The sequence below is a fragment of the Pan paniscus genome, chromosome 1 (assembly GCF_029289425.2).
Source record: "Pan paniscus chromosome 1, NHGRI_mPanPan1-v2.0_pri, whole genome shotgun sequence".
Classification (NCBI taxonomy): domain Eukaryota; kingdom Metazoa; phylum Chordata; class Mammalia; order Primates; family Hominidae; genus Pan; species Pan paniscus.
The window spans coordinates 68949800-68973769 of NC_073249.2; the positions used below are offsets into that span (position 1 = coordinate 68949800).

General features: G+C 35.4%; 1 protein-coding gene across 2 annotated transcripts in view; it reads right to left on the minus strand.

Moving 5' to 3' along the window:
• Window positions 1-23970, minus strand: part of XPR1 (xenotropic and polytropic retrovirus receptor 1) — a 246563-nt gene that overhangs the window by 68835 nt on the left and 153758 nt on the right. For both annotated transcript variants that reach the window (XM_003824723.4, XM_034941805.3), the window contains exons 4-7: window positions 8852-9075; window positions 6247-6396; window positions 5901-5984; window positions 891-972 (exon numbers count right to left, since the gene is read on the minus strand). In XM_003824723.4, coding sequence (XP_003824771.1) covers window positions 891-972; window positions 5901-5984; window positions 6247-6396; window positions 8852-9075 — 540 coding nt within the window. The remainder of the gene's footprint in view (window positions 1-890; window positions 973-5900; window positions 5985-6246; window positions 6397-8851; window positions 9076-23970) is intronic.

Below are 23970 nucleotides of genomic sequence, written 5' to 3' on the forward strand. Positions count from 1 at the left end.
CTTTCAGAAGAGAGAACATATATTTGGGAGTCATTAGCATATAGACGGTATTTATAGCTATAGGCTTGAATAAGATTGCCTAGATAGGAAACAAATATAGACAGAGGAGATTGAAGGATTGAGCCCAGCACTATACCCCAACATTTTGATGTCACAAAGAAAAGTATAGCTAGCAAAGGAGACTGGGAACAAACTGCCAGTAAAATTTAACAGGAAAACCAGCAGAGTGTGGTTTCTCCAGAAAAAACAATCAAACAAAGTGTTTCAAGAAGTGGTGACTGATAATGTCAAATGCTACTGTGGGGTGTGTCAAATTCTTTGGGGAGATTTAGTAAGATTATGCTTCCTTTGCTGTTATATCATTTTTTGATGTGAGTGCAGCTGCTCCTAGGAATCCTTCCTATCTCTAATTGTTTTTACTTCTATAGAATAGGAAATTATACAACCAAGCTTCTTAACACTATATGCAAAGTAATTGTAAATAGATTCTGAAAAGGATGCAAGAGGGTCTCCAATAAGCAAAGTGAAAGAGCTTTGTGAATGAATTTTTTAACATTATTTATCCTCATCTATGATCAAGAGAGCCAAGGTTTTTGATAAATAAACTCTGAAAAATTATATAGAAGTTATATACAGAAACTGGAAAACGATGAAGAAAAAGAAGTCATACATGAGCAATGTTTTAGAGAATAACCACACCCAAATGGGGAAAAAACGCCAACAAAACAAACAACTAAAAAAAAACACATTTATAAGGACAAAAAACTTAGCCCTGATAGATTTATCTTTCAGTAGCTTTGGTAGTTGCATGCATAATTCCTTACAGAGGGGCAGAATATGACACAGGCATATTGGTAAGAATAAATTAATTCAAAATTTAAACTACTTACCGGCAAGCACAAGGGTAATATTCAGTACAATGAATATTCCACAAAATAGGCCAACTCTAAAAGTAGTCCATGCTGGTGCAGGCTGTGGACAGAAAAATAGCATTTGAGTACAGGACAAAACACTGATTGTATTTACTATATGCTGTAATAAAATAGTAGAATGAGTCTCAAAGTTCTACCATGAAAATAATATTTAATGTTCTAAATTTTTATAAATCTGAACCAGAGAATCAACCTTCATCATCCTATAATACTATTCAAGTTGCCAATTAATCAAGCTTTTTTTTATAGAAATCTGTGTCATGAAATAAGCAAGATTATAATCTTAGGCATTAAATTATAGTATGTGGATTCTACACTCGAGGAATCAACCGTGTATTGAAAATATTCAGGAACAAAAACCAGTAAAAAATAACAAAACAAGAAAAAGTAATACAAATAAAAGCACTGAGTATTAACAACTATTTATACAGCATTTATATTGTATTAGGTTTTATAAGTAACCCAGAGATCATTTAAAGTATTTAAGAGGATGTGTACAGGTTATATGCAATAGTATGCCATTTTATAAGGGACTTGAGCATCTACGGATTTTGGTATCCACAGGATCCTGGAACCAATCTCCAACAGATACTAAGGAACGACTATATATATATATGTGTGTGTGTGTGTATATATATATATATATATATACACACACACACACATATATACACACACATATATATACATATATATATACACATATATACATATATACACGTATATATACATATATGAGTTTTGTAAATAGGAGAGAGTTAAGATGCAATTTCATTTTTACAATTATATATATCTAAATTTTTAAAGTCAGTATTACTCAGAGTTTGCACATTTGGTACAACAGATAAAATTAGAGACGATGATGGAGACAAGAACGCTTACTTTCTGATAGTACTTACATTATTATACTGAGGCAGCATTTTTTTTTTTTTCTGAGGCATGGTCTCGTCCTATCGCCTAGGCTGGAGCGCAGGGGTGTGATCAAGGCTTACTGAAGCCTCAACTTCCCAGACTCAAGTGATTCCCCACTTCAGCCTCCAGAGTAGCTGGGACTACTGTGTGTGCCACCATGTCCAGCTAAGTTTTGTATTTTTTGTAGAGATGAGGTTTCACTGTTTTGCCCAGGCTGGTCTTGAACTCCTGGGCTCAGGCAATCCACTTGCCTTGGCCTCCCAAAGTGCTGGGATTACAGGTGTAAGCCACAGTGCGCAGCCCATACTGGGGTAATTTAAAGTAAATTTTTCAGGATATACAAGAGGTTCTTAAGAGACTGATATATCCGAATCTCCCGTGTATGTAGGCTCAAAAATATTATCTATTATAATTTAATTTTATATTTAGAAAGTGATTTTTGAAACTTCTGCTTTCTAAAATAAATATGTAATAGAAAGTGCCTAAGATTGTAAATGTAAAGTGATGAGAAACACAGAGAGATAATCTTATAGACTTAAATATTTGCTGTGAATGTTATAAAATTTTTTGTTGTTAGAGATGATAGTACATTTCAGGTATTTTGTTTTCTAAAAACCTTCAAAAACAAAGCATTGAGACTCCCCTCTGTCTTATTATTACTTAATAGAGTAACAGATTCAAACTGTATTGTTAGCTTCTGACTGAAAGCATCCAAAAGATGGTCATTTGTCTTTTCCAAAGATAAAAAGTTATCTTTAGTTTCAAAAATTGTTTAATTTATCATATATACAAAAGAATGCATATAATTTATTTGGACTGTTAGAAATGAATAATAAAGTGAATCTATAACTACTATCCATATTTAGAAGCTGAACATTTCCATTAACTTTGAATTCCCTATTCCTCCCTGATCCCAAAACCTTCCCTCCACACCAGAGATAACCATTTCCATATTTTCTTTAGCTTTACCATCTCTACAGGCATTCTTAAACACCCTAATTTTTTGAAACTAATTTTAAAATGTTTATTCAAAAACAACTGACATAAAAAAATTGCACATACTTAAAGTATAGAATTTGTGTCTTTTCTCTCTGGATGCTTTTAAGATTCTTCTCCTTATTTCCAAGCAGTTTGACAATAATATGCTTAGGATTTTTAAAAACTGCTTTACTGACTAAATTGATATACAATAAACTGTATATATTTAAGGTGTACGATTGATAAGTTTTGAAACTGCATAAACGTCTACAAAACCATCAGCATAATCAAGACAAAGAACATATCCACGACTCCCAAGAATTTCCCATGTGTCTTTGTAATCCTTTCCTCCCAGCCTACCCTACCCCACTCTATTCACAAGCAACCACTGATCTCCTTTCTGTCACTATTTATTAGTTTGCATTTTTTCTGGAGTCTTAGGTTAATGATATCATATAGTAGGTACCCTTTTTTTCTGCTTTCTCTCCACATAATTAATTTGAGGTTTATCCACATTGTTACATTTATCAATCAGTTATTCCTTTTTATTGCTAAGTAGTGTTTCATTGTATGGATATACCACAAATTGTTTATCCATTCACCTACTGATAGACATTTGGGCTGTTTAGATGCTATGAACATTTGTGTAGAAATCTTTATATGAACATATATTTGCACTTGTCTTGGGTAAATACCTAGGAGTGTAATAGCTAGACCATATGGTAGGTGTACACTTTTAAGAAACTTCCAAACTGTTTTCAAATGTGCTTATTCATTATACATTTTATATTCCACCAAAGCATATTAGAAAAGAGAGTTCCTACTCCTCCATCATTAGTATGATTAGTCTTTTTTAATCATTCTAACAGACAATGTATTATCTTACCGTGGTTTTAATTGGCATTTCCATAATGCCTAATGATATTGAGCATTTTGTCACATGCTAATTTGCCACCTGTACATCTGTGAAGAACTGTTCAGGTCTTTTGCCCATTTTTAAAAGTTGGGTTGATTGTTTTCCTTCTATTAAGTATTGGAGTTCTTTATATATTCTAAATATAAGACCTTTAAAAGATATGTTTTATACATATTTTCTGCTAGTCTCTGGCTTTTCTTTTCATTCTCTTAATATGTCTTTTGAAGAGCATACGTTTTTTAATTTTGATGAGGTGCTTTTGGTGTCATTTCTAAGAAATCTTTGCATAACCCAAAGTCATTAGGACTTTCTTCTATATTTTCTTCTAGAAATTTGTAGTTTCCAGTTTTCATTTAGATCTATGGTACATTTAGAACTGTATGTTGTGAAGTATGGATGAAAGCTCATTTTTTTTTTTTTTTTTTTGGTATATGGAATTCAACTGTTTCAGCATCCTTAGTTGAAAATGCTACCCTTCTCCACTAATCTGCTTTATATATTTATCAAATATCTGTTGTTCGTAATATGTTAGTCTATTTTTGGACACTCTATTCTGGTCCATTGACCTATTTGCCTACCATGACACTATTACCACACTCTCTTGATTACTGCAGCTTTAATAAGCTTTCATAAGGTAATGTTAATCCTTCAATTTATGTTCCAAAGTTGCTTTGGCTATTCTAGATCCTCTGCCTTTCCATATACTTTTCTTTTTTTGGAGACAGAGTCTTGCTCTGTCACTCAGTGCAGTGGCGCGATCTCGGCTCACTGCAACCTCCACCTCCTGGGTTCAAGTGATTCTTGTGCTTCAGCCTCTCAAATAGCTGGGATTACAGGCATGTGCCACGAAGCCCAGCTAATTTTTGTATTTTAGTCGAGATGGGGTTTCATCATGTTGGCCAGGCTGGTCTTGAACTCCTGGCCTCAAGTGATCCACCTGCCTCAGCCTCCCAAATTTCTGGGATTACAGGCATGAGCCATCGTGCCTGGCCTCCATATAAATTTTTAAATCTGCTTATCAATTTTACAAAGAAGTCTTCTGAGATTTCTGAGCTGGAACGTATTTTATCTATAAATCACCTCAGGAAGAAACAACGTATCTTTAAAATACTGGGTTTGTGCAATATACCCATGAACATAGCATCTCTCTCATCCAAGTCTTTAATTTTGCTCAGCAGTGTTTTGTAGTTTTCAATGTAAAGGCCTTACACATCTTTTGTCAGAATTATTACTAAGCATTGTATATTTTGATGATATTATAAACAGCATTGCTTTAACATTTTTTGATTTCCAATTGTTCTTGCAAGTATCTAGACAAATGATTTTACATATTGGTCTTGTATTTGGCAACCTTGCTAAACTCATTTGTTAGTTATAGTAGCTATTCTATAGATTCACTAGATTTTCTACATAGATCATCAAGTCACTGGCAAAACCCCACTGGTTTTACTTCTTCGTTTCTACCCTGAATGTCTTTTATTTCTTTTTCTTCCCTTACCGCACTGGCTATAATCTCCAGCACAATGTTGAATACAGGTGTTAAAAGTGAATACCCTTTTTTGGGCCAAGTCTTAGGGAGAAAGCATGCAGTGTTTACCATTGAGTATGATAATAATTGTAGAGGTTTTATTTTTTTTTTTAATAGATGCCTTTCATTAGGCTATGGAAGCTCTTTCTGTTATTGATTTCTATTCCACTGTTGTCTGAAAATATACTTTGTATGACTTAAATCCTTCTATATTTATTGAGACTTGTTTTATGACACAGAAGATATCACTTAATAAATTTTCTTTTTTTATAACTACTGTGTAGATATCATTTAATAAATGCTTTTTTGGAGTAAGCTATATAGCAATCCAGTATATCTGAACCCACCAGATCATTTTTTTAAAATCACATCTTAATCATTTGATGATACCAGTAAGTTAACATGTCAGTAAGAATAAACAAGAAAGTACAGTATGAGAAGAGAAAGGTGGAAGACATTATAATTCAGAATGAAGTAAAATATAGCATATAATGTTTAAAAAACTAAAATAAGAAAAATAGCAACTACTTATAAACTTTGGCTGAAAATTTTTTTAAGATAATGGGGCCAGCTAAATACTGTGTTGATTATTAAATAGGTGAAACCAAACAAACTACTGGAACCAAATACTAACCTGAGCAGCTCCCAAAGGGGGGACACGTAAACGCTTCATAGCCTTTTGTCTGTCACCATCTTCAAGTTCATTGGTCACTACAGCCTAGAAAGACAAATTATTACATTTTGGTTAGGTTATACTAAACTTGAGTGATGCACAAATAATTCTGTACCATTTATATATATTATATTCTGACAACTTTTTGGTGAATATATACTGATAAAGAAAATGAAAAAAAATCACAGGTAAGGCATATATATTCAAAGCTAGCAACTAGTTACAAAATAACAGAAATAAGGAATTGCTTCCCTAAATATAAAACGTGTAACTGAAAATACGTTGTAAATAAACAAGATTATTGTACCTCAGTTTCAGAGATAAGCTGGTTGATTTTCTTGCATGTATAAAATGGGGCCACTTCTACGTGAGCCACTCGCCAATCTGCTCCACGAGATGTTTCCAGGATCTTGTCATGCTTTTTCAGGATTTTTCGAAACCCTGTAAAATTCAGATTCTACAGAAAGAAATGAGAAACACAACTATAATTTCTACTACCATCAAAAAAGATGAAAAAGAATAAGCACTAAGCACTGACAGAGCTGGCTGGACAAAGATTAAGTACTCAAGGAAATGGCAAAGCTTTCATAAAAGCATCTACTACTAAAAGGATGACTCTTTTTTTTATTCCTTTTATTCATTTCAAGGTAGTATGCTATTAGTAACACAAAGAAACCCTGAACTATGAACCCTATTATTTCTCTTTCAAGTAAATTAATGAAAGTCCTAAGCTCAAAATGTTTTTGTTTCCTGTTTTCTATGTATAATTATTTTCAAAATAGCTAATTTCTATTATTTTGCTGCTTTGGTCAAAAGAATTATTTTCAGAAAATGTTTTGCATTTGCCCAAGCACTGAACACATTTATTTAGTTCTTTATTTTTGGAAGGACTGGTACAGGAGTATGTATCTCCCCCTGCCATGCAATCATGCATGTTCCAGTAAGGAAAATGGAAGATCATCTAGTGCTCTTAACTTTCATTTTCCTTTCACTCATTCTCAGTTTGGGTATGGGAGTGCTAAGAAGAGTAAGTAGAAAGGAGGAAGTGATCATACTTACAGGGTTCAGTTTATAATGGGTAGAAATCCCTACTTTTCCTCAATTTCTACAATAACAAAATACTATACATTTCAACATCTCAAATTGTTGTTCTTTGCCCAGCATGCAAAAAAGCTAAAAACGCAATTTGCAAGGTTACATCTTTAAACCAGAGGTCTCCCAAATTTGCTGATTACATGTCCCCAACAGTAAGAAATTGTGCACTCACTCCAGAACAGGCTTTCCTTACTTATTTGTTTACATATTTTTCCCTCATGCTTTAATGTATGATCTTAAAGTCTGTGTGAGGTGCATACATACATCATAACTTAGAGATAGCTTTTAATCAATCTTCCTTTCTCCTTCATTCTCAAAATAAATGTATTCTTACAGAATAGATGACCCCCAAAGAATAGAAGATAAAGCAGAACTTTCATAATTAATTATTACTTTTGTTTTCCCAAGGAGCATTTTATAATGACTCCGAACAAAAGCTGCTAGGAAAGTTAATACAATAAAATTTAACAAAGATTTTTCCATGTAACACACAAACATAATTTATGAACTATAAAATGGTAATGTTGCTATACCATTATAGGAAAGAGGAAATACATTTTATTTTTGTTTTTTAAATTATAAAGCGATGAACAAATCTCAAAGCAAAGGAATTTATCACTATATAAATATATGTAATTATTTTTCTACTAAATTGTTTTCTTACTAGGTTTGTCTTCAAATGATAGAATATTAAATCACTAAAGAACAAAGTAGAATTATAGAAGAAAATGATAAACACATGCATTAACAATTTAAGATTACTGAAGATATGGGACTTTAACTACTTTTTATTTTAAAATTCTAATATTCCAGGTAATACTTTTGTTACATAATCTTTAGTTTTAATATGGTATATCATCCTATGATGATCCTAACCACTCATTATAAGTAATAATCACAAGAATAAAATAGAAAAAAAATAGTGCATAAGGTCTCTCTAAAGATTAGATAGATGCTTTTCTCAATAACTTAAAAAAAATATGATTTTATTGCAGCCCATGGACAGTAAAATTGGAAGGATTCTTTCAGCTGCAAGTTGAAAAGTCAGGGTCTTTGTTTTATTAGTGTCAGCTGCAGAAAAATTAACTATCTGATAGCTTTTGTAGAAATTTTGCTATTGGTTAGGAGGACTATAAAAGCCCTTACAGGCTGGGAGCATTGGCTCACGCCTGTAATCCCAGCACTGGGGAGGCTGAGGTAGGCGGCTCACTTTAGGTCAGGAGCTGAAGACCAGCCTGGCCAACATGGTAAAACCCCATCTCTACTAAAAATACAAAAATTAGCTGGGGATGGTGGCGTGCACCTGTAATCCCAGCTACTCAGGAGGCCGAGGTAGGAGAATTGCTTGAACCCAGGAGGCGGAGGTTGCAGTGAGCCGAGATCGTGTCATTGTACTCCAGCCTGGGTGACACAGTGAGACTCTGTTTCAAAAAAGAAAAAAAAAAAAGAAAGGAAAAAAAAGAAAAGCCCTTACATAGCCAACAGTGGCTGGAGAGATGTATTATTTCTATTCATGACTATCAGAGCTGCCTCTAAAAACAGGAAGCAAACTGTTAGTCCTTGAGTTGTGGACTACCCCTAAATATTAATTATAGGAAAGTTTTTGGAATATGAATCTTCAAAAATAGAAGTCTTGTTAACACAGTTTTACTGCCTCTGACACATGGTTTTTAGCCAGTAGGAACCCCAAGAATAACAACATGTTAAGGATTTTCCTTTTTGGAACTGACCCACTGGTAATACTTTAGGGTATTTCCATTTATTGAAATTTCTCATTTACTTAAAGGTGCCATTTTCTAGGGTAAGAATCTAAGTACCTGATAGTTCTGCAGCAGGATTAGACTGAGGTAGAACTCGCTGAAGGCCAGTTTAAGGTCTTTAATATTTCTATGTTGGACACGTTCCTCATGGGACAAGTGGAAGACTGGCTTTCTGCGTTGTCGCAGCGTAGTAACACCAGTGCTTTCTTTCTGTGCATCCAGCGATGACTGAAGCTCATTCTGAAGTGTAGCAAACCTGCGCTGAGCCTCTGCGAGCTTCTCTATAAGAAATAGAACGGAACTGTCAAATCAGTAAGATAAAAAAGTTCCTACTGACTTCTGAATTTTTAATAATTCCCATTTGCTCCCCTAGAATTTCTAGAAGAAAACCATTGCATGTAATATTTAGAACTCTATAGGAAAAAATATTTTTGTGTAACACTCTCCTTTCATTTTACCCCCCATAAAACCTCATGTACCCTTTCTTTTTACAAATGAATAAATAAAATGTAAAGAGCCACTAAGAGTGAAACCGCAAAATGGTACAGCCTCTCTGGTATTTGGAAAATAGCTGGCAGTTCTCGAAAGGTTAAACATATGATTCAGCAATTCCATTCCTAGGCATATACTTAAGAGAGCTGAAAACATATGCTCACAAGAAAACTTGCATACATATACTAACTTGCATTTATAATAGCCAGAAAGTGGAAACAATCCAAATGTCCATCAATGGAGGAACAAATCAACAAAATGTGGTGTGCATGCATGTGTGTCTATATAAACACACAATAGAATCAGCCACTAAAAAAGAATGAAGTGCTAATTCATGCTCTGACATGGATGAACCTTGAAGACATTAAGTGAAAGAAACCAGACACAAAATACCCAATATTGTATGTTTCCATTTATATGACATGTCCAGAATCAGGAAATCCACACAGAAAGAAAAGTAGATTAATGCTTGCCATGGGCTGAGTGGAAGGTGAATGGGGAGTGATTGCTAATGGGTACGAGATATGTCTTTAGGATGATGAAAATGTTCCAGAATTGGTAGTGATGGTTGTACAACCTTGTGAATACACTAAAAACCATGGAATTACAAACCTTAAGAAGGCAAATTTTATGGTATAGAAATATCTCAATTTAAAAACGCCATTAAGAAATGTTTCTGGTTATACAGTTCAGGTCAGAAACAGGATTAGAATTTGGGCTTTAGATCTGTAATCTCCTGTATTTCCCACTACCCTTCATTACTTCTCTAAACCAGGTATTACAAGAGATTAAGACTTGCAAATTATGTGTTAAAAATACTAGGTATATCTGAATATATGTGTTTGTGCTACACATACATTTAAAAATAATACTCTGTATTTTTCTTCCAAGGTCACAATTCAGTTCACTGGAACCAGGCAGATTTGGGTTCAAATCCTTGCCTCATTAACTAGCTGTATGATTTTAGTCAAGTTTTTTTTTTTTTTAAACTCTTCTACACCTTTCACAGATGAAATGGAAATACCAACTCCCTCATAAAGTGGTTGTAAAGATTAAATGAGGCATAGAAATGCCAAGGGACCGGCTGGGTGCAATGGCTCATGCCTGTAATCCCAGCACTTTGGGAGGCTGGGGCAGGTGGATCACCTGAGGTCAGGATTTCGAGACCAGCCTGGCCAACATGGTGAAACCCTGTCTCTACTAAAAATACAAAATTAGCCGGGCGTGGTGGTGCATTCCTGTAATCCCAGCTACTTGGGAGGCTGAGGCAAGAGAATTGCTTGAATTCGGGAGGCAGTGGTTGCAGTGAGCAGAGGCTGCAGTGAGCCGAGATTGTGCCACTGCACTCCAGCCTGGGTGACAGAGCGAGACACTGTCTCAAAAAAAAAAAATGCCAAGGGACATAGCACTCAATAAATAATGATAAAAATTATATAATAATAACAAAGAATTATTTACAACTTATGCTTTCTCATAATTCTCCTATTCCTTGCTTTATCTACTGCTATACTGTCTTGCTGTTGTCTTCAATTAATCTTTAGTATTTTTGTCCTGTCTGGCACTGCTTAATGATTCACTCTCTCTTTCTCCTAGAGAATTTCCTTCTATAGGATGTTTCCAAGATTCATCTCTATTCTTAATCCTTTACATGACCTTCATTTTCTTAGCTTTTATAATCTATTTATATCTTCTTGTATTTCCTATGATCTAAGACTGTATTCAAAACCAAAATCATGTTTCCATTCCTCTTTCCAAATAAATTTCATCCATTTATGTGGGTCAACCCATCTGGGACCTGCTTTTAGCTCCTAGGGACCACTCTTACGCCTCTCCAACACCAATCACATCCCCCTGAGGGGGCCCAGAAAATACTCCCTTCATTAAGGCATCCAGAATTACGTTAGTGAGGAGAGCACCTGCATCCTTAAAAAGCTCTATGTTTACTCCCCAGTGAAGGCCAGGAATGGCCATGAGAGATGTATCTATTGAGATGGGTTCCCTGATTGCAATGCACATTCAATGATCCTTGGAACAGAAAGGCCAGATGGCAGCACTTAACTATCAAAACAAGGTGGGTGCATTTACCATAAAAGGCAACAGGACAGATGTTTTTGCACACAGAGATTTTGGCTGTGGTTAATTGATCATGGTTATCCCTAGGAAAGACAGAAATGGGCAACCTACTAGAATATTGCTTAATTGATGTAACAGAAAAAAACTCCAGGTCTGGTGGCCAAATACTTGATATTAGTCACTACAACAGAGAGTCACTACCTCTTACCAGCTTCCAGATCAACGCTAGTTCAAAAACTCAAGACCCCTGACTGAAGTGGAAGCTGGCCTTGCTTTCGGGTGGTTCCTGTAGCACTGCCACAAGTATATACTGTAGATCTTCCTCTAATCCTTCCTCAAAGGGCCTTGTGTCTATTTACTAGAGTGACTGTGCACTGAGGAAAAGGAAATATCCAGACTTTGCAAAGACTACTAGTCATTGGCTTTTGTATATTAGCTTTGCATTGTTGTATAACAAATTACCACACACATAGTGCCTTAAAGAAACCCCACTTATTAGCTCACCGTTTTGTAGGTTAGAAGTCCAAGCATGATGTGGCTAGGTTCTCTGTCAGGCTCTCCTAAGGCTAAATGCAAGGTGTTAGCTAGGCTCTTTCTCAAGCTCACATTCAAGCTCACTTGTTTGTGGCAGAATTCAGTTTTTTGTAGTTTTAAGACTGTTTCCTTGCTGGCTCTCATCTGTGGTCTGCTTTTAGCTCTTCGAGACTACTCTTAACCCTATCTTCAAAGTCAGCAATGGAGAAACTTGCTCATTTCAAAGTCCCTCTCATACTTTGAATCTTTTTCCCTAGAAGTGACAAACTTCTGGAGACTCCAGGCACCACTGTGGTTTAGCAATCAAACTATACATTTATGATATTCAGGTGACAGATGAAATATCAGCCCAGATGAGACTCACAAAAGACCCAGTTGGTCCACAGATTCATCCTATGATTCCTTTTTCAGTTCCAAGATGTATAATTGGAATAGACCTACTAGGCCACTGGTAGACTCTCTAGTGATTCTGAACCACAGGTAAGAAATATGATGAAGGAAGGAACATGATGAAGAAAGGGCTGTAACAGTTCCTGGAACTTTTCCTTATCAAGATAGAACTGCAGAAATTAGTACAACAATCACAAACTTTAAAGACAAAGGGATAGGATACCTACCACATCCTCTCTTAACTCATTTGTTTACGCAAGTTGGATGAATCTTGGTGAATAACTGGACTGTGTAAACTAGGTGGTCTCTGTGATAGCAGCTGCTATTCCGGATATGGTATTTTCACTGAGGAAAATCAATACAACCTCTAGCCCCTGGCATGCAGCTACACATCTGATAATGCAGCTACTCACCAGGCAGCAGAGACTAGCACTGAACCCCAGAGTCCCCCCTGGGACTGGCCAGCTACCTACTGGCAGGTTGATTGTGTTGGATGCCTTCTATTAGGCAGGGGGCAGAGATTTGTCCTCCCTGGAATAAAAGCATTCTTGATATGGATGTACCTTCTCCACCCATAATGCTTCTCCAGCACCACCATCTCCTGAAATGCTTTATCCACTATCACAGTATTCTATACAGCCTTGCTTCTGATCAAGGAACTCATTTCACAGCAAAGACAGTAAAAGCAATGGGCTCATAGCCATGGAAGAAAATGGTCTTTTACTATATACCCAGAAATAGATGGCCTAATAGAAAAGCTGATCAATGGCCTAACAGAAAAGTTGGGAGACAAGACTCTGAAAAGATGGGGTTCTCTTTTACAGGATACAATAATGAGGCCATAAGTCCCCAACATAACCAAAATATCCAGTCTAGGAATCAAGGGGTAGAAGTAGGAGTGGTTCCTCTCAATACTGTAAGTAATAATCCACTCACATAATTTTTGCTTCCCAATCTACGACTTAAACTCTGACTGTTGGTTAGTTCTCAAGGGGAAAATGCTTCCATCAGAGGAATACAACAATGGTTCTACTGAATTGGAAGATGAAATTGTCACCTGGCCATTTTGGGTTCTTTGTACTAATGAAACAATGGCAAAGAAGGGGTTTACTGGCTAAAAGTAAACCCCTTGACTGATCCTGATTACCAAGGGAAAAGTGAACTGCTGAAACATAATAGGAGCAACAAGCTCTGGAACCCAGGAGATTCTGGAACACCTCCCATTACTTCCATGACCAATAATATATGTTAATGGAAAACTACAACAGGCCGGGCATGGTGGCTCACACCTGTAATCCCAGCACTCTGGGAGGCTGAGGCAGGTGGATCACTTGAGGCCAGTAGTTGGAGAACAGCCTGACCAACATGGTAAAATCAGATCTCTACCAAGATTACAAAAATTAGCAGGGTGTGGTGCTGCACGCCTGTGATTCCAGGTGCTCAGAAGGCTGAGGCACGAGAATCACTTGAACTCAGGAGGTGGAGGTTGCAGTGAGCCGAGATTGTGCCACCACACACTCCAGCCTGGGTGACAGAGTGAGACTGTGTCTCAAAAACAAAAACAAAAAAACCCTACAGCAATTAATAAAAGAACTACTGAGATTCAGATCCTCTGGGAATTAAAGTCTAGGTCATCTCACCTAATAACCAGTTGCGGTTCTGGCTGAGGGCAAAGGAAATATGGAACGGGTCTTGGGAAAATAAAGATACCAATTATAACCCCTTGACCTTTTTACTTTGTCTCTTACAACTCTCATATTTTCTTCTCTTTATCGATTTGTGTTGCATTCTGAGTAAATTTTCAGCTCTATCTTCCAGTTTATAAATTGTCCCTTTAAGTCTACCTAAATCTACAGTTTGATTGATCTATTAAGACACTAACTTCCGTGATTATATTTTCATTTGTAAAAGATCTAATTGGTCCTTTAAAAAAATGCCTAGTCAATTTTAATGATTTCTTCTTTGTTTATGGTTTTCATGCTCTCCTTTACATTTTTAATCATATTAGATATATATTTTTATTATTTTCCTGATAATTTTGTATTTTTTATGTATCACTTTAGTGTTTTGAAGTAAGAGATTATTAGGATTTCTTTCCAGTCTTCCATATTGTAAAAAACAGAACAATTCACATATTTTAAAATCTCTTATTTAAGTCAACAGAAAATGAATCTCAGGGCTCCTTTTACACATGTTAAACATTTCTATTGTAAATGTGTTTGTCTTATCCTTAGGATCAAAACAGTATAGAACTTCTTGGTTCTTTCTTGGTTCATGATGCCCTTAGTGTTTCAGTAATATTTTCATGATGCTTCTAGGCCAAAAGAAATAACTAATGCTTCTATTTATTAAGTAGTCAGGTTCAAACAACTTAAGTATTTATGTCCTAATGACTTAGAAGCTACCTGAAAAAATATTACACACAATATGCACACAAACATAAAATGAAATAATACAAGGATTTATCTAAGGGCCACTATAAATTATTCTGCTGACTAAAAACTGCAGGTAAACTAGAATATCATATGTAATAAAATTGCTTAACTTTAATTGTTAAAAGATTAGTATATAAATTTGCTAATTGTTTAATGTCCTCAGTCAGAACTGTCAATACATTTACTCTTCTCATTATATGCATATTAAAAATGTAAGAAGCCCAAAAATGAAAAGAAAGAGGACCTGTTACTTTCTGTGTGCCAACAATAAGTCAAGACACAAATGCCTCTCCATCTGGAAAACTCCTTACTCGTTTTGCAAGGCTAATCTCAAACACTGCTTTCTATATAAAGTTTTTCATATTTAACAACTCTCTCAGTCACAAATGAAACTCCCACCTTAGGGCTTGTATGGGACCACATACATGCAGCCAAAGCACACTGCATATAATTCTTTGTTTATGTTTGCTTCACTGACTGACTGAACTCTAAAGGTAACAGTTCTAAAATCTTTATCTTTTTTTATAATGAAAATTTATTTTAAATAATTTGTTTGAGGTATAACTTACCTACCATAGGATTCATCTACTGTAAACATGCAATTCATTGACTTTTAGTAAATTTATAGAGTTGTGCAATCATCATAAAAATCCAATTTGAGAACATTTCTGTCACCTCCTATACTTCCATCATGGCCATTAGCTGTCAATCCCCACTTCCACCCCCTACCCCAGGCAAACACTGATCTGTATTCTGTCTCTGCTGATCTGCCTTTTCTGAACATTTCATGTAAAAGAATCATACAATATATAATCTTTTGTGTTTGGGTTCTTTAACTTAGCAGGATGATTTTGAGTTTCATCCATTTTGTATCATAATGTAAGTCTGTTATACTGAGTTCCTTTTATTGCCAAATAGTATTTCATTGTGTGGATATATATTTTGTTTACACTTGATCTTAGCCAAAAGGCCGAGAAGCGATTATATTTTGTTTAAATATCTTCAGTCTGCAGACATTTGAATTGTTTCTAGTTTTTTAAACTATGTAAATAATGCTGCTGTTAACACTCTCATACAAGTTTTTGCGTGGCCTATCATCATTATCTTTGTACCATAAAGAGCTTGCATATAGTATACTCAATCCATGTTTGCTGAATGAATAAATAGGTAAAAGTTCTCTCTAGTAGCCTACATTCCCATATAGAAATGAAGAAGAAATCAACATTTCAGGTGTATTTTGCTACTTTCTTTAAAGTAATGACTCTCTTCCTTAAGGGCATAACTATGTAGAGGAGCCTATGAGAATCCCTGGGTGGGGGTAGGGGAATATAAACCATATGTAGTTTGAAAAAATCATATTCAATATTACTACAGCTATGGTATGAGATTTTCATATCTATCAAAGGGGTATAGGTTTAAAAAGAATAAGAAATACTGCTTTTGACACCAAGTATCCCAATCTATTTTGCAATGACACTTCAGTTTTCTAGAGCCAGATCGCCAGAAAGCTCAAACACATGGGATTGCACAGAACCTGGAAAAGCGTGTGTGTGTGTATATATAAAAGTGTATACTTTGATCTACGATGAAAATCTACAAATACACTTACAAAAATAAAAATGAGGCCAGGCGCAGTCGCTCACGCCTGTAATCCCAGCACTTTTGGAGGCCGAGGTGAGTGGATCACGAGGTCAGGAGGTTCAAGACCAGCCTAGTCAAGATGGTGAAACCTCGTCTCTACTAAAAATGCAAAAAAATTAGCCAGGCGTGGTGGTGGGCACCTGTAATCTCAGCTACTCAGGAGGCTGAGGCAGAAAATTGCTTGAACCTGGGAGGCAGAGGTTGCAGTGAGCTGAGATCACACCACCACATTCCAGCCTGGGTGACAAAGCAAGACTCCGTCTCAAAATAAATAAATAAATAAGTGAATGAGTGAATGAATGAATCTCAGGGCTCTTTTTACATATGTTAAACATTTCTATTGCAAATGTGTCTGTCTTATCCTCAAGATCAAAAACAGTGTAGAACTTCTAAGTTCTTTCTTGGTTCACGGCATACTTTGTGTCTCAGTAATACTTTCATGATGCTTCTAGGACAAAAGAAATACCTAATGCTTCTATTTATTAAGTAGTCAGGTTCAAACAACTTAAGTATTTATGTCCTAACAACTTAGAAGCTATCTGAAAAAATATTACACACAGTATTTCTAAGCAATTTTATAATATTGATGAAAACAGACTATTTTGCCAATAAACTACAATTTCTACTTATGCCAGTAAATCAAGTGACCCTGAATATAAGAACAAATATTATTATTTTAATAATATGTTAACGCCATAAGCTCTCATACTAAATATTTGATAAAAATTTCCAATGACCATTCAAGAATTTTCAAAGCACCTATGTATCCCTCAAAGAGCTAGAATAAGGGTTAGCAATATATTTTGCTTTCACCAAATTCATCGTTCTTTTACTTTTAGAAAAAGTTATTTCAAGAACTACAAGCTATCTTCAGAATGGCAAAGCTGTTATGTTGTTATGCAATTGAAGAATAACTCTTTCTAAAATCAAATTAGTGTCTTAGAATATTTTTATTATTTGTTTACCTGTCTTACAATATTACCATCTTGCTAATTCAATTTATGGACCTTGGTGTTATTCAAAATATAAAGTAAGTTTATGAGAATGTTGACCCATCACAGATGATTCAAGATAGTTAACTTTGTTACATTACATGCATTTTTTATACTGCTTTTATCTTTTATCTGGAATTCTTACTACTTGAAACTGTGTACCTCAAATACCAAAGTCTGAAATCTGTATGTGAATAAAACATCTAATTTTTCCACTTTTCTCTCTAACCAGCAACTCACTCCTTAATATCTTACAACTTCAGCCTCAAAAGACTATTTGTTATTGTCTTCATCCCCAAATATGTCATGTACTTTAACACCACTGTGCATCTGGATAGATTTTTTCCCTTGCTCTGGGGCACTAAATCCCACCTCTCCCTACAGCCATCCCCAAACAACCTCCCTTAAGAGCATTTGGCTAATGCCTACACATTTTCAAAGACCCAATTTAAATTTCACTTCTTCTAAAGGCTTTTCCTCAATCCCACTTTCTTCCTCCAAGTAAATTCAAGGCTTCTTCATGTCTGTTTTCACAGTATTTTGCATAACTGTAAAATACTAAATGTCATATTGCACATAAACTTTAAAAAGTACATGTAATTTGTAAATACACACAACAGATGTATTTAGTAAATAACACTCTGATACTTTCTATTCTACTATATTCTATCTATATTTTTTAAAAAATGCCTGTGATGACCCACGTACAGTCGTAGCGCAACAGAATAACGTTCTGGTCAACGACCGACAGCACGTACAACAGTAGTCCCATAAGATATAATACTTTATTTTTACTGTACCTTTTCTACGTTTAGATACATAAATATTTACCATTGTTTTACAATTGCCTACAGTATTCTCTGTAGTAACATGCTGGACAGTTTTGTAGCCTAGGAGCAACAGGCTATACTATATATGCTACATGTGTAATAGGATATACCATCTAGGTTTGTGTAAGTACACATGATGTTCCCAAAATGAAATCACCTCATGACGCATTTCTCAGAATTATCCCTGTCATTAAGTGACACGTAACTATATTTTAATTTTCTGACCAATTTATTGGGTTGTGACCTACAATTTTTTAAAAACCCATTATTTACATGATATTGTGTTTGTGAAGATGCCATTTGGAAATTGTGTTACTCATGACCATAGACATTCCTCATCCTTTCTTTCAGTCTCAGAAAGAAAAAAGGAAAAATAGGAGAGAGACAGAAGGAAGGAAGGAAAGAGAGAAAAAAAGGAGAGAAAGAAAATGAGGGTGGTTTTCACGTGGCTTGTTTTTAATAGATGCTTATAAAACACTTTTTTTAACAAAATAAAGAAAGGAAAATTTATTGTGGACAATATAAATATTGTAATTGTAATTTCCTTCAGATGTATTAACAACAAAGCAAGCAAGAGTGGCTGCTTTAATTTCACTTCCCCTACTACCCTCCCTGCTCCTTTAAACAGTTCTTAAGTAACTGATTCTACTGTAATGAACTCAAGAGAATCATGACACAGGAAGATACGTTAACACATGGGAATTTAAAACAATATACCAACCTATGACCACTCTCATTAAAAAAACCTACTTAATCTACATTTTAACACACACATGAGCAAAGAACAAAACCAGCCATTAAGTCATAGTTTAAATACATGCATACTAGACACATGTATCATTTGTAAAATGAACATTTACTATTTCAGTGTAAAAGATTCTCATGATTCATTGCACACATTTAGTGGTATAACAATATTCAGTGCCTCAAATTCCTCTTGTATAAAAACAATATAAATCAATAATAAAAACATACAGCAAGACATTGTAAAACAGGATTACAGGAATAACAGGAATAACTATATAATAAGAATAGCTCTTAGTAACTATTATCTAATCGGTCTTGCATTTATATGAAACAAGAAAATATTTTACAGGCAAGATCCTACTAATAAAACACCAATGCAATTACCTTCCTTCTTCCCTGTCTCCCTCCTTTCCTTCCTTTTTAGTAAAGAAAAAGGATGTAACACTGCTGTGACTTCCCAATGTAACCGAAGTCAAAAAAGTCACCCAGAAAAAAAAGAAGTTATTCAAAAACAAAGACAAAGCACTTAGCTATTTCAAAATTCCAGCCAATAAAAAAGGCTTGACTGTTTTGTGAAATATTAGAAGCAACACATATATTCTGACTTTTTTTTTAACATTAGGCAAATAAACACTGTTTAGAAACTAAGTATTTTGAATAAAGAGAAAAGGCAAACTGATTTGAAAAAAGTGATCAGTTGGATCACTTGTCCACTGGAAAAAGACATTACTGATCACCACAAAAAAAAGGTTTCTAATGGTATAGCCTTCATGATTGATACCATTTTTAGTGACAGAAGAGAACTAAGAGACTTCTAGGTTAGGGATTAGCAATGTTTTTACCACAAAGGACCCCTCCCTTTCACAATTCCCTTCTCTTCCTATGATCTTCAAATACTGATTTTATCTATAAATCTAAATAAATCTCAATTTTTTAACCAAAGATACATAATAAACAATAAAGACTAACAAAGTAACTTACATCAGGTTTTCTGAATATTGAAAATAGCTTCTGATCCTAACATGTGGAACCCTAGAGGGTTGGGAATCAATCTGTTTGTTTTATAAGCAAGTGTGTGGAAGCCTAGGAAGGTTAAACAGTAAATAGCATCGGCAAGAAAAAAATTCCAAATTTTAGCAGCATTCATGCTATATTTTGATTGTTTGGCCTTTTTGATATGACTAGAAACAGACAAAATAAAATATAGCAATTTGTTTAGGGACACTGAAAGGTTTTAGTCAAAAATATCTCACTTAAAAATGGAGCATTTTTAGCTATTTAATGTGTGAGATATAAGTGGGTGGAGGTGAGTTATTAAGCTCAACTCACCCCATATTGTTTATAGTTTTTCTTGTGCCCTAGTGTCTGACAACTGCAGTCTACAATCTTCTGGGGAGAAGGTGGCTAAATGAGGGAAAAAAGATACTGCTGAGGACCAGAAACAAATTCTATTTCTGTGAATCATTTCTTCGTATTACCTACCACTTCCTGATCTGGCAGGAGTCACTCTAGAGACTACCAATTTGTACCAGTGAGGACATCAAGAGACGTGCCTCACTGGCCCTGCCAAAACACACACAAAACAGGAAGTCATCAAATTACAGCACCAAAAGTTTTAATAGTAGCTAGCCTAAAATTATTTTTGAGAAGCGACCTAACTTAAAGAAATCATGTTTCAAACTGAAGGTTGCAACCCAATATGAGGTCATAAAACCAATTTAGTGGATCATAATTAGCATTTAAAAAATCAAATAGAATAGAAAAATATAGAAAACAATATACTACAAGTACTAAAGATGTACTGTTTCATGAAAAAATATCTTAAATTATTTAAATATATTGTGTAGTCACACACACATAGATGCATACAAACATATATAAAACAAACATTTATCTGTATATGTGCACTGGGTCATAATGTACATTTTTTTTCTTTACTATAACTCAAAATAAAGTATCTACTGGCCGGGTGCAGTGGCTCATGTCTGTAATCCAAGCACTTTGGGAGACCAAGGTGGGTGAATCACCTGAGGTCAGGAGTTCGAGACCACCCTGGCCAACATGGTGAAACCCCATCTCTACCAAAAATAAAAATAAAAAATTAGCCAGGTGTGGTGGTGCATGCCTGTAGTACCAGCTATGCGGGAGGCTGAGGCAGGAGGATCACTTGAACCTGGGGGGCAGAGGTTGCAGTGAGCCGAGATCATGACACTGCACTCCAGCCTGGACAACAGAGTGAGATCCTGTCTCAAAAACAAACAAACAAAAAAAAACAAAGCATCTACTACCAAGAGTAGATATTTTTCTTCATAAACAAAGAAGCATTTTCTATTCTTTATGATACAAATCATCCATTTAGAATTGAGCTTAGAGATCCTTCTTTTTCAAAAAATGTCATAGTAAAAGAAAAAAGCTAATGAACTTGATTTTATATATTCATAGTCTACAGCCTTACATCATTTCCAATACGCTTTCTCAATCTAGACATTTGTTTCATTGCAAATGCCCTCCTCTTTTAGTTTCCTCCTCCTCCTCCTGCTATATGGTCTTCTCTGTCTACATTGCTGGTTCCTCTTTATCTTTCTATCTCCTAATTATAGAAATTATCTTTCTTCTTGAGAACACTGAAATCCTTTCTGTATATTTTTCCCATACAGAAAATCTACCTGTTTGCATGGCTTTAAATAATATTTATATTTTGGCTGTGCACAGTGGCTCACACCTGCAATCCCAGCACTTTGGGAGGCTGAGGCAGGCGGATCACGAGGTCAGGAGATCAAGACCACCCTGGTTAACACGGTGAAACCCCGTCTCTACTAAAAATATTTTAAAAATTAGCTGGGCATGGTGGTGGGTGCCTGTAGTCCCAGCTACTCGGGAGGCTGAGGCAGGAGAATGACGTGAACCCGGGAGGCAGAGTTTGCAGTGAGCCAAGATCGCACCACTGCACTCCAGCCTGGGCGACAGAGTGAGACTCCGTCTCAAAAAAAAAGAAAATGTATATTTTGTCTCTGTCTTCTAGGTGCCTGTATCCTGGTGAAAGAGACATGCATATATGCCATGTTCTTTCATGGCTCTTGCTTGTATATAAACTGTTCCCTCTGCCTAAGGAAAAAGCCCAGCTACAAATGAAAGATGAGGGGGAGGATATAAAGTTAAGAAATTTGCTTGCTCATTTTTTTGTTGAAGGGAATGACTTGCTAAGGAGATTGAATTGGTATAAAGGGAAGTTAAATATATTTATTTAATAATTCTTAGAGGAAATAATTACTGGAGCAAGGTCTTGAAGAGTTGAAATTTAGTCAGTAGTCGTAAAGATCTCCCGTGGAATAAAGAGGGATATCTCTTCTACAAAGATTGGAGGAAAATAAATAAGGATGAGAATGTCTATAGGCATTTGGGAGAGAGATGCAGATATAATACCATATATCTGCATGGTATTATACATCAACAGAAGCTGATGGCCTTTATTTTTATTTGTAAAGCTGGGGGTATAATGAGCATGATGGGGAAGATGGTGGGGTTAGAGAATTCTGGAGAATGATATAAGGTTTACAAAAGCACTTTGGAGCATGAAAAATGATATTGATTAGGACCCACAGGAAGCTTTGAGGGCACAGTTACAGGTGCAACAACAAATTTACAGTGGTTCCAATTTATTCTGCTGTTGTCCTACGCAGCCTCTAGGGTAGGCATGGAGAAGGTAAAGGATGAATTGGTTGAGTTTTACTAGGCAGATGCAACATAAGGCAATGAGGGTAAAGGGATTAAAAACACAGGAGTCAAAATGGTTAAAATGACTGATGGAGAAGAAAATAATTCTGGCTGGGTGTGGTGGCCATGTCTATAATGCTAGCACTTAGGAAGACAGAGGCAAGAAACAGCTTGAGCCCAGGAATTCAAGACCTGCCTGGGCAACATAGCAAGACCCCATTCTCCAAAAAAAAAAAAGGAAAAAAGAAGACAAAAAAAGAGTAGGAAATAATTCTAAGACATGTATGATAAACTGAAATAAAATGGGAGAGTCAAGAAACTAGAGCTCTGTGAGATGGAAAAACAGATGTTAAAGGAGTAGGGGAGTAAAAAGCTAAAAGGCTAGGAGACATGGTCATAGACTCATATTAGGTTTTAGTATTTTAGAGGAGAGGAATTCTGGGTGATGGGTATCGCTATGTGTGTATGGGGCTAAAGTACAGTGTAACTGAAAATGACTGTCCACAAGGACAATGAAGTCATCCAGCATGATATGAAAAATTAAGATAGAGATTTATTCAGACTGGGAGCCAGGAGTCTAAGTTCACAGTGAGCAACCAAGAGGTCAGTAGATGCTAACAAATAGGAGTGGCAGAAATAGAACAATACTGATGCTTAGAAGAAGATTCATTTTTATAGAAATACACAGAAATACTGATTTGGAAGAACAATGATAGCTAAGAGAATGCTGGACTCAGTCTCTTGTCTTCTGGCAGCTCTTTCTCACTGACTCTTTTTACCTTTTTCCATCTCCTGTCTCCCAATACTCTATAAAAAAGAATGATCAGCCTCTAGTTGAAGGGGCTGCTGAAAAAGGATATCTGAGTAAGATGCTGAAAAAGGATAACTGAGTAAGATGCTTCCAGAAGTTGTGGACAAGCCAGGAAAAAAATTATCCGAAAAACATGACTTTACTAATTAAGTCATGAAACTATTCATCTTTAGACTAATTCACACTAATACCTGGTTTATGATTACGCTAGTTATAAGATTATGGTATTTCCAAAGTCTTTGCCAAGAGATGAGAATATATTCTCAATAGCAGGCATGTAATTTGCATATTAAATATGAAAATTAAAAAATAGAGTAATTTTATATTTTGGATATTAAATAAAATTACAGACTACATTTTTTTTTCATCAATTACTGCTCAGGGAATAGATACATTACATTCAATAGGATAGGTATTCCAGTTATTAGGCTGTAAATCTGGCGGTGTAACAGGAACTATGTGTAAGGTTTCCAGAGTCTAGATGAAATATCCTTCTGAATCTAACTCACTTTGTTCA